Source organism: Myodes glareolus, chromosome 11 (assembly GCF_982192425.1).
Source record: "Myodes glareolus chromosome 11, mMyoGla1.1, whole genome shotgun sequence".
In the NCBI taxonomy this organism is placed as follows: Eukaryota; Metazoa; Chordata; class Mammalia; order Rodentia; family Cricetidae; genus Myodes; species Myodes glareolus.
Genome location: NC_142036.1, coordinates 49,910,160 through 49,922,452, shown reverse-complemented (window position 1 = coordinate 49,922,452; position 12,293 = coordinate 49,910,160). Strand labels below are relative to the sequence as shown.

General features: G+C 43.8%; 1 protein-coding gene across 3 annotated transcripts in view; it reads right to left on the bottom strand.

Moving 5' to 3' along the window:
* Positions 1–1,687: 1,687 nt before the first annotated feature.
* The window catches only part of LOC125388064 (uncharacterized), a 30,575-nt gene continuing 19,969 nt past the window's right edge, over positions 1,688–12,293 (bottom strand). For 2 of the 3 annotated variants that reach the window (XM_048415956.3, XM_048415958.3), the window contains 4 exons: positions 11,623–11,820; positions 7,215–7,421; positions 4,247–4,468; positions 1,688–1,950 (listed from right to left, as the gene is read on the bottom strand). In XM_048415956.3, the coding sequence (XP_048271913.3) occupies positions 1,792–1,950; positions 4,247–4,468; positions 7,215–7,421; positions 11,623–11,820 (786 nt within the window). In that variant the 3' untranslated portion in view covers positions 1,688–1,791. The remainder of the gene's footprint in view (positions 1,951–4,246; positions 4,469–7,214; positions 7,422–11,622; positions 11,821–12,293) is intronic. The other variant, XM_048415957.3, reaches the window with a different exon arrangement.

Below are 12,293 nucleotides of genomic sequence, written 5' to 3'. Positions count from 1 at the left end.
TGAGTTTCTCGCCGGGTTTGTCTTTCTGAAGGAGACCCACTTCGTCAAACCCGAGTTCTCCACCTCTCTACGTCTGGCCCTAGAGCCTCTAGTTTGGCCGCTGAGAAAAATTCAGCTTTCTAGTTGGTCTCCTGGTCAATCACCAAAGGAGATCTGAACCGATGGGTGTGATAGCCATACTTGGGCTATGGTTGGGAGTTTGGATAATATGCACCTGGTACAATTATGAACGAAAGTACTGTAAAGTAGTAAGTGTATTTTCACCCATATGTACACAATCTGTAGGCATGGCATTGCCTGCTCATAAAGCGTATACGTGGTCACTTTTAATGTTTACTAAATAACGGCTTCAAAATGTCCAATCACCGAACCCTACTATATAATGTTCCAAGGCAGAAGAGGATTGAGGTTGTTGATCAACTGACATTGATGAGTTCGGTAGTAGAGCACTTGCCTAGCATGTGTGAGGACCCTGGATTTGATCCCTTGCACTGTAAATACAAAAAGTCAAAAATGGGAACATAATTCTGGGCTGTGTGAGTGGTCTGATTTGAGGAATTGGAGAAGCACATAAGAGAACCAGAGAAAGGGTAGCATGACAGAGGGGCTTTAAAATGAAGGAAGGAGCTGGGTGTGGTAGCACATGTCTTTAATTCCGGTGCTCAGGAGGCAGGGGCAGACAGAGTTTGAAGCCAGCCTGGTTTATATAGCAAGTTCCAGGTCAGCATCCGTAATTCCACCGTCAGAGGATCTGACGTCTTCTGGCCTCCCCAGGCACTGCACACACATGATACACATACATACATACATGCAGGCAAGACTCACAAAAAAAAATAAATCTTAAAAGTAATAAAAATGAAGGAAGATCATGAGCCAAGACTATGAGGAAACCAGGCCTAGTGATGTGACCTGTAATCCCAGCACTCAGGATGTGCGATCAGGTGTGATTGTGAATTTGAGTCCAGTCTGAGCTACTTAGCATGCTCCTGTCTCAAGGGGGAGAAAAAGAGAAGCCACCTCTAGAAATAGGAAAGGCTACGAGTGTGAAGCCATCCTGGGCGACAGAACAAGACCCTTGCTCAAAACACAAATGTAAATGAATGCAGTCACTATTCAGTGGGAAATGGGCCTACATTAGGGAGACATAGCCACAATATAGTCTATGGTCCGTTCTATTTACAAGAACCCTCCTACCCCTCAGCATGTCATATCTGATAGCCATATGCCCAGTTAAGAAAATAAGGTAGACTGGGTGGTGGTGGTGGTGCACACCTTTAATTCCAGCACTCAGGAGGCAGAGGCAGGTGGATCTCTGTGAGTTCGAGGCCAGCTTGATCTACAGAGCAAGTTCCAGTACCGGTTCCAAAGTTACAGAGAAACATGTCTCAAAAAACAAAACAAAAGAAAAAAAAGGATAGAACCAATTAAGAGAATATAATGTTATCTGCTTTTCTAAGGGGGTTGTTATTCAATAAATCACTCCTTCAAGGCATGGGCTATTGACTGTGATTATAAGTATTACAGCTAAGAATATGTTTATGATTCATATCCTGCCTAAAATACCATCGGTAAAGGTAATTAGATAATTATCATGTATCACCAGTGACAAGCAAGGCTGAGCCAGAAATAAACATGAAGAAAGATCATCACAAAGTAAAGGCAAACACCAAACACGGGAGAGAAGAGATTGTAGGTGAAACTTTCCCAGTGCGTTTTATTCACAAGGCAACTATTTTCACAGCGCCATAAGAACATATTAAGTTCTTGACAGCAAGTAGAGGCTGAACGTGCTCACTTGTCCTGTCCGGTCTCACAGTGAGAACCTGCCTTTACCCTGTTGGAGATTTCATAAACTTGGACGACAAGTTTCAGCTGATTAATGGCTTCCTTGTCTGCTGTTTTCATGTTCAATCCCAACATCTTCATAATGGTTTCTCGAAAGTCGGCAAGCTGTAAGGAACCACCGAGAAAATCAATACGTCATTGCCGTGAGTCACCCACTCATTGTGGACGATGAAATTGGTGCAGACTGAAATGTAATTCTATGAACCGTTTCTTTAATACAGTACATCCCGTGGGCGGGGGTGGGGGTGGGGAGATGGTCAGAGGGTCTTGTCATGCAGCTAAGCTAGGCTTGAATTCACCTTCTCCCTCTGTCCCCCAAATGCTGCAATCGCAACCAGGCTCACACCATGCCTAGGTGCAGAGATGTTTTCAAGATAGAAAAATCCATTCGATCACAGGACTTCTTCATTATTCTCTCTCTCTCTCTCTCTCTCTCTCTCTCTCTCTCTCTCTCTTAGATTTTCGAGACAGGGTTTCTCTATGTAACAGCCCTAACTGTCCCGGAACTAGCTCTTGTAGACCAGGCTAGCCTTGAACTCACAGAGATCCTCCTGCCTCTGCCTCCCGAGTGCTGAGATTAAAGGCGTGCGCCACACTGCCCAGCTATTATCTCTTTTCATTTTGTATTTCTGTACATTAAACCTAATTTTATTACTACTTACATTTCATTCATAATGTAATGACTTTTTTACTTTTATTCATTTGCACATGCCTGTGTGGGGGTCATCTTTCAGGGGTCAGTTCTCTGCTTCTACTGTGTGGGTCCCAGGGCTCGAACACAGGCTGGCAAGGTTGGTGGCAAGCGCCTTTACCCCGGTGAGCCATGGCGCCAGCGCATTTTTTTGTATTTGTTCTATGCTCAGTCTAGCCTAAAACTCCAGGGTACAGGTGACCCGTGTGCCTCCATCGCCTGCACTGGGTACTTCTGGCGTGTGCTCCTGGGTGTGACAAACTGCCTTTTTAGCTTCTGATTCTCTTATGATGACAGCAGTCTTCAATGCCTGTCTCTCCATCCATACTCCAAAGGACAAAGAAACCAACGAGGACAGCGAATAAAAAAAAATCACCCACAAAGCCAACTGAAGGAAAGTTACGGCTTTTACTTCGTATGTGAGGGGGACATGAATTTCCTGAACCAGCAGAGGCAGCTCCAGAGGGCAGTGAACTCGATGTGATGGTGTGGCACACGGACAGCCTTAATCCCCACACGCAATGCTGCTAACAAGCCTGAGACCTGGGGGATTGACACACTGGCCAGTGGGAGATGAAAACAGAGAGGTTTGGACGCATGAGACCAGAGATGGCAGTTCTAGAAGGCAAGATTTCTGGGGGAGGCTGCAGAGTCTCTGTAAGGTCGCAGAAAAGAGGAACAACAGACCTAAGGCAATATACGAAAAGAGAGTACTGCAGAAGGAGACATCGCGTAAACCCTCCCCCTCCAAATAAAAGACTTCAAGACACCACTTGCCCCTGAAACACCAGCTGTAGCTCAAGGCCTGATTAGGCTACAGAAGGAGTTCAAGCCCAGCTCAGGCAACTGAGTGAGACCCTGTCTCAAAAGGACGAGTTTAAGGGGCAGGGTTCAGAGCTTGGTGTGCTTTTCTAGCATCTGAGAGTCCCTGCATCCGTACCAGTACCCAAAAGAAGAAAGAAAGAGAGAAACAAAAAGGAAGAAAACTAAAACATGCGCCCTTGCTTTCCCAACAGAAGAGGGCAGTGTTCAGCTAAAATAATCATCTAGTCTAGGAACCCGGTAAGTGCTCCAAAGCAGGAAGATGGAAAGATGGGGCAAATACAAGGACTTTAAGATGAATAAGGGGCTGGAGAGACTGCTCAGCACTTACGAGCACATATTCCTCTTTCAGACGACCAGAGTTCAAGTCCCAAACTGCAAGCCAGGTCATCTGTGACTGATCAGGGGCTCTGGCCTCTGAGAACACCACACACGCAGCAGCACATGCTCACACAGACATACTTGTGATTAGGAACAAAGCAATCTTTAAAAAATATAACGTGGATAAATAAATAACAAGTTACATGGAACTACCTTAGGACAAAAACAGAAAGACAGTATTGTCTGACTCGTTGAGGTGATAAAATGCACTCCTGTCACAGAACCGAAATATCAAACTACATGTTTCTCAGTGGCCGTGTTCCCTGTCATATGGGAAACAACAGCTGCTAGCCGAACAGACACCAAGAAGAGAAGAAAGGCCTTGTAAGGGGCTAGGTGCTGATTGCAGTGTCCAGGGACACATCTGGCCTTGTAAGAGTAGTCCAAATCATGTCTGATGCCATTAGCCAAAATGTCCCTTTTTGTCAGAGTTAGTTAGCTAAAGTCTAAGTTGAGGTGCGTGTTGATCGCGTCAATGAAATCTGTTTCTAACATAGTTGTAGAGACCTCTTGCTCTCGTCCTGAGACGCCCTGCGGTGCACTCCTGATGGTGGGGGGGGGCTCAGGAGGGCCCGGGGCTGGCACCTGGCGGACCCTCTCCTTCTCCGCTCTCGCTGCCTGCGCTGCCGAGTCTGATGCGGTTTTCAGGTTGTCTGTTTTGACAGCGGTCTTGTCTTTCACGGCTTCAACTTTCGTTACAGATTGCCTGAGCCTCTCAATTGTCTTGTCCTGTGTGTGGATAAAAGGGAAGAGGAAGGAAGGAGGACAATGTGCTCAGATCTGGAAGTAACAGACTAGTCAGCTCAACTTTGTGTTGAGACAGGGTCTCAGGACAGAGTCCTGGCTGGCCTGGAACTTGGTAAATAGACCCAGTTAACCTTGAATTTGCAGAGATCTTCCTGCCTCTACTTCCCTAGCCCTGGGATTAAAGGCTTGCGATACCATTCCTGGCTCACATGCCTTTAAAAAAAAAACTTCATAAAAATACATGGAAAGCAAATCTTTCTGGTTTTTTAATTAAGAGTCTCTTTCTTCACTTTAATATTCATTAATAACCTACTTCCTCCTACCAGTTTTATATACTGAACTCATGGAATTTAAAGAGGTTTAAGGATTATGTCCTCCACGATATTATACTCTATGTTAACCTAATTTTAAAACAGAAAATAACTTCTTTTGCAGCAGATAAATATCCTGATAAACTTCCCAGCAGTCTATTGCCCATCTGCGATGTAGGTGGGCCTTCTGTCTATGAGTTATTTTCATTGGTTAATAAAGAGACTGCCTTGGCCCTTTGATAGGACAGAAAATTAGGTAGGCGGAGTAAACAGAACAGAATGCTGGGAAGAGGGCAATGAGGCAGATGCCATGGAGCCAGCCACCAGGTCAGACATGCTGAATCTTTTCCAGTAAGCCACCACAGATTATTAGAAATTATTAGAAATTATTAGAAATACAGATAATTAGATAATTAGAAATTAATTAGAATTAATCAAGATGTGAAAGTTAGCCAGTAACTAACTCTCTAGAGATAATGGGCCAGCCAGTGTTTAAATGAATACAATTTGTGTGTTGTTGTTTCCGGGGCTAAGCTAGCCGTGCGGAGCCGGGTGGGACGAAAAGCAGGCCTGCCCGCAGCCCCTTACTACACATCTGGTCAATTTAGCACATGTTTGACTTTAGATACAATACAACTAACTCTTGAAATAGTATAGAAGCTAGGAGGCCCCAAAGCAGAAGAAAAAAATTAATTAAATACAAAACAATCAATTAGCCCAATAAGGCACTATAGTAAAAGCTGAGTGTGCACACTTGTGACCTCAGCAGTTCACAGGCTGAGGCAGGAAGATTAGAGTTCTAGACCAGCCCGAGCTATTTGGTGAAATCCTTTCTCAAACAAACACCAGAGGAAAACCAAAAGACGGCATTGGAGAGATGACCCAGCCATTGTGAGTGCTTACAGCTCTCGCAGAGGACCTGGGATTGGTTCCTATAACCCACATCAGGCTGCTCACAGCCTCCTGTAACTCAAGCTCCAAGGGACCCAATGTCCTCTTCTGAGCTCTGTGTCAGTTGGGTGCATATGGAACACATAAACTCATGCAGGTGCATGCACATAAAATAAATATATATAAATAAAGCTTTAAAAATGAAAACAAAAAGCAAGCAGTTTATTGTTGTGACAGTTTAACTTGTAGTTACTTGAGCAATAGTGATCTATGCATGGGTTTCCACAGGATTAACAACATTTTGTCTGGGGGCTTCACAGATATCCAATTTATTGTCCTATAGCAGTGGTTTTCAACCCTAGGATTGCAAATCCTCTGGGGGTCAAAGGACCCTTTCACAGGGGTTGCCTAAGACCATGAGAAAACACAGATACATATGTTATAATTAAACAGTAGCAAAGTTGCAGTTATAAAGTAACAACGAAATAATGTTAGAGTCACCACAACATGAGGAACTGTATTAAAGGGTCAAAGCATTAGGAAGGTTGAGAACCACTGGGTTATAGGCTTTAATATTATTTTGCATGTGTACAAAATCATTTTAACTGTATGCTAATGCATATTGCATGCATATGTGCCTGCCTCTGTGTGTGTGTGCACATGTGTGTGCACGTGCGCATGCCACAGCACCGTAAATGACCTAGCAGGAATGGAGCTGTTCTAAGGAGATAATGTTTTTCTCAATCAATTATCAGACTATTCAAGAAATGACCCCAAAGAAATAGGAATTTGCACAGAAATCACATGCTGGGAGCAGGGAAAGTCACCAGCCAGAGGGGAAACTTGTCTGCTAGGAGAAAGTTTTACAAAATTCTAACAACTTGTCAGACCAGTTTACGGGATGAGACTGAGGCCCAGACAATGATGCGGCAATGGTAGGGAGGACCTCACCTTGACCAGGAATGTTCAAACTAAATGTGGATGTTTACATTGTGATCTCATTTCAAGTCCCCAAAGATGAACTTGGGGCATGCACTGGATCTCTTCGTCTTTCTTCACAGTGTGACCAAACTGGACAAATCTCTCTTTTTGCTTTCCACTAATAATTTGGCCCCTTTAAAATGTGTGTGTGTGTGTGTGTGTGTGTTTTTATTTAATGTGTCTAGGTGTTTTGCCTGCATGTATGCCTATGTACCATGTGCATGCAGTGCCTGAAGAGGTGAGAAGAGATCAGGTCAGATCCCCTGGAACTGGAGTTAGAGATGGTTCTTAGCCATCAGATGGGTGCTTGGCATTGATCCTGAGTCCTCTGGAAGAGAAGCCGGTGCTCTTAACCACTGAGTCATTTCTCCAGACCCCTAATTTGGTTCTTTCTTTTGGCTTAGTGAGTGGTGGAACCTGGTTCAGACCACTTAGTAATGAACTAAACAAGTAAAAGGTATAAAAGTTGACGGGGAACTATGCAACTGAAACAGGAAGAGCCCGAAGACGGGGACTGTCTGACAACCCCGTCTCCCTTCACTCACTTTAAGGACATTTATTCTTGTCAGCTGAGTTTTCATGTTTTTATTTGACAATTTCAAATCGCTAAGCTGCTTCTGGAGTCTCTGGATTTTCTCCTCCATTCTTGGGGCTGCAGCCATCTTCGAGTTCTGCTCGATATCCAATAACATTTCTAACTGTTTGAACTTCCTGTGTTTATCTGTCTGGGCAGGCCGAGTCCTGGAGTTTTCCTGTGTAGATAAGAGTATTGAAATTAAGAATTACACTTTAATATGTTCTGGGTGAGGCTTAATGCTAACCGCATAATTAGAATATCTGTTGGCATAAATATGAACTAATCAAATCATCAGGAAAATCAAATGTGTAAATGAAAATTAAATGAAAATGACTCAGTGCCATAAAAGATATAGTTAAACAATCAATTTTGTAATAAGTATTATGTATTAACACAGATTCACCCACCTTTCTGAGAATGCATTAAAATGTATTAAGTATTTGGATAAATATTCACCCACAACATGATGTACGCCATAATTAGTAATGGAAAAAATGGAACCCATGCAGTTATCAAGTCAGAAGAGCTAAATTATGCATAGGAAAATACACATTCCCTGGAAATTACTTCTAAAATATCTCTTATAATTAATAGTGATGTTGCTCAATGAAAAAGTATATAGTAAAAGGCTTCACTTATTTCAGTTGTGTTCAAATATTCATAGAATGCCAGGTGGTGGCGGCACATGCCTTTGATCCCAGCAGAAGGCTGAGTTCCAGGCCAGCCTGGTCTACAGAGCAAGTTCCAGGACAGCCAGAGCTACACAGAGAATTCTGTCTTAAAAACCACACCCACACACACATTTGTGTATATATTTATATATTCATAGAAGATAGTCAAAAGAAAATATTCCCATTTGACACTGTTGCCTCAGAGTCTTGGAGTTTATTGGTGTTTTGGAGGAGGGTTTGTGAGACAGGTGCTCATGGATCTCTGAACTAGAACCCACCATGTTGCTGAGGGTGTCCCTAACTTCTGATTCTCCAGCCTCTGCCTCCAGAATGATGGGATTATGTAGCATGAGGGGCCAGCTTGTTGGGGTATCTGTCCTGCCCAGTATCCCACAGTTGGCAAGCCCCAAAGAAATCACACACAGGACTCCATAAGATTATAAACTGATTGGCCCATTAGCTCAGGCTTCTTGTTAACTCTTATAGCTTATATTAACCCATTATTCTGATCTATGTTAGCCATATGGCTTGGTACCTTTTCCAGTGGGGCAGGTTACATCTTGCTTCTCTATGGTCTGGGCAGGAATGGAAGAATGCGCTTCCTCCTTCCTAGCCTTCTCCTGTTCTCATCGCCCCGCCTCTACTTCCTGTCTGGTTGACCCGCCTCTACTTCCTGCCTGGCCAATCAGCGTTTTATTAAAATACATGATTGACAGAATACAGATAATTCTCCCGCACCAGGATTACAGGCATGTGCCATCATGCCAGGTTATGTGTTACTGGGTACGAAACCTAGGACTTCCTTTAGGCTAAGCAAGCGCTTTACCACCTGAGCTTCCTCAGCCCATGTGTTTAGATCTTTATTACCTACCACCTGACTGGAGTGACTTCTTAAGCCCAATAGTTTTCTTTCTTGGTGTTCTGAGTATCTTAGGGATTTTCAATGTGACTTTTCTCATTATATTGTCTATATGAATGTATTTCTTTGAAATCTCCTCTCTTCTCCCTCCTTGTTTTCTCTCCTCCCCTTTCCTCTCCCCTACCCTGCCCTCTCTTCTCTCCCCATCCCCATTGTGCTGGAAATCAAACCAAGGTTTTTAAATACGCTAAGCACATGTTTTATGACTGAGTTCCACCAAGGGTCCCCAGATTTTTGATTTGCCCCTAGACAGCAAAATATTCTTTTACATTTTCCTTTTCTGTGTATATAAATTGTCTTAGTTCCTTTTCTATTGCTGTAAGGAGATATCATGATCAAGGCAACTTATAAAAGGAAGCACTAAGTTGGGGGGCTTGCTTACAGTTTCAGAGGGTGAGTTCATGACCATCATGGCGGGGAACACGGCGCAGGCAGGCCAAGAGCTTACTTCTTAGTCACTAGTTAGAGGCAGAGAAAGACTGAGCACAGACCCAGTGACACACCTCCTCCAATAAGACCACACCTCTCAATTCTTTCCAAAACAGTTCCACCAACTAGGAAAGGAGCATCCAAACATACGCACCCCTGGGGGCCCTTCTAGCTCAAACCATCACGCAAGCACTGCTTGTTTTCACCCTCATTAGAAAAGCTTGCCTAGGCTGTCTACTTTACCTTTCTAAAGAACAATTTACTAGTTTGTTTTGACATATGTATTATTTATAGCGGAAACATAATAGACTACAATATAATGTCACTGGAGTTTTTATATGCACTGAGAAACAAGCAAACAGAAAATGTCACCAGACTCAATTGGTTGTGATGTTCGCTTCATTGCAATGGTGAGGTACCACAGCAATGGCTGAACGATGCACGCCTAAGTGATTGGCTCCTGGGATGGCAGAGGCAGAAAGAGGAATGGGACAATTATCACTGCTTTCCTGAGACCTTTTGAAAGGAGAGTGAAAAGAGTGTGCTATTTGTGTTTTCTTAAAACCGAATAAATTGTCTAAATTTTTGCATTTAAATGAATTATTATTGCTCAAAAGCAGGCGCAGAAGGTATGCTCAAGCTTGATTACTATGAGGCAAGTCTTTTTTACATCATTTCAGAGTGAACTTGGCATGGTGACACAGGACTTTAATGGCTGCAGAGACAGGCAGATCCCTGTGAGTTCGAGGCTGGCCTGGCCTCCATATCAAGCTGCAGAGTGAGGTCCTGTCTCAAAAGGCAAAAACAAACGTTACTTCAGAATGATGGAGCATTTTGCTTATATTCACGTATGTGCACCATGGATGTGACTGGTGCTTGAGGAAGCCAGGTTAGGGTATTAGGTCCCCTAGAACTGGAGTTTCAGAGAGCTGTGAGCCATGATATGGGTTCTGGGAATCAAACCCAGGTCCACTGCAAGAGTAACAAGTGCTCTAAACTGTTGAGCCATCTCTTCAGCCCCAATGACAGAGGTTTGGGGGTTTTGTTTGTTTGCTTCTTTCTTCTGTGTTTTTTTTTTCTTAAAAAATACTGAATTGTCCCAGCACTTGGGAGGCAAAGGCAGGTGGATGTCTATGTGTCTGCGGCCAACCTGGTCTGTGTAGCAAGATCCAGATCAGCCAAGGCCATAGGATAAGATTCTGATCCCCGGCGCGTCAAAGGAAACAACACAGCACACGCTGATGGATGAACAGACTCAAAGACCAGCTTAGTCAGTGGTGAGTGAGGTTGTACGTCAAGCCATATCATTCTAGAAAAGTGTGGCGCAGGTTAGCACATGGCACAGAATTCTTTGCCGAGTGGCTGAAATGGAAACAGAAACTCCTGGAAATAAACTGCAGCCGTTCCTGTCCTTTCGGTTTGCCCCTCCCTCACAGAAACATGGGCTCAGGAAGCAGAGAAGGTGGACTGCGTACACAGGGATGGTTGAGAAATGCCATCGTGGCACCTCACCGATGCCCTTCATGTCACCTGTCACGGAACCTTGAATCCCACCACGAGAGAGCAGTTCCTTCCAGTGCACTTCCTGTTTGGCCCATTTAAAAGTGAATGAAGGAGCTGGAGGGATGGCTCGGTGGCTGAGAGCACTGGCTGCTCTTCTAGAGGACCTGGGTTCGATTCCCAGCACCCACATGGCAGCTCACAGCTGTCTTAACTCCATTTCCAGGGGACCTGACACCCATGGAAAAACGCCAATATACATAAAAAATAAATAAATATTTTAAAAACTGCGATTAAAAAACGTCTTTTAAAGAGAATTAAGTTATATATCAGTCAGAGGAGTTGGTACATGTCTCTAATCTCAGCTAGACTATGGAGACAGGGGCAGAGGAACTATAGATTTAAGGTTAGCCTTGGCTACATTGAGAGTTTTGGTCTAGCCTGGGCTATATTATATTGTCAAACTAAATCCTGTCCAAAAGTAATATTAAAAATAAGATTCATATTAGCAAGCACCATTATAATACTTATCAAATATATGCACAATACATAAGAGAGATAAAAGATGAGGGGCTTTTTTAGAAAATCAAAAGCAGTAAGGCTTTGAGGCAAATTCCCCTCTTTCTCATTCCCAAGAAAAGTATAAGCCAGATGTGGTATACACTGTGCTCCCAGCACTTGGGGGGCTGAGATGGGGTTGTTGCAAGTTTGAGTACAGCCAGGGCTACACAGTAAGATGCTAACACATACATACACACAAAATAGAAAGACATAAATAGCCTCAGCAGCTTTAGTCATGTTTAAGCTATTGATAAAGTAGAGTAAAATGTGCCCCGTCACCCTCGGGAGACGCTTACCTTCTTCCTGCCCGTGTCGAAACTCCTCGGGGAGTAGTTGACGGCAGCCTGCCCTTCCAGGTGTTGCAGGGGTCTTTTCTGTCCAGTGTAACTTCCTTCAGTTTGGGGCAGCCTTGCAGCAGCTTCTTCATAAAGGTGGTACAGCTGCTCCAGTCTCTCAGTGAGCATCTGAGTTTCCTGCTGCAGGGCTTCGGTTTTCTGCAAGGCGTGACATTAAGTAAACATTCCCAGTGCTCCCTGCGTCCCACGCCATTCCAACTACATACGAGTTCTGCTTCTATAGACGCGGAGGTGGCACTGAGTGACTAGATAGACGAGTGGATTTGACACGTACGGTTTTATTGTGTGTATGTGTGTTTTGCCTACATGTATGTCCATGCATCACACATGCTCAGTATCCAAGGAGACCAGAAGAGGTATCAGGTCTCTTGGAACTGGAATTACAAACGGTTGTGAGTCACCATGTGGGTGCTGGGAATTGAACTCAGGTCCTCTGCAAGAGCAGCCAGTGCTCTTATTCACTGAATATGAAGCACAGTCATCTCTACAGCACTGGTTGTTTGGATTTTTGAGACAGATTTCTAATCTATCAGCCAGGACAATCCTGAACTCACAACATTTCTCCTACTTCAGCGTCCCAAGCACTAGTATTATAGCTATAGATCATACAT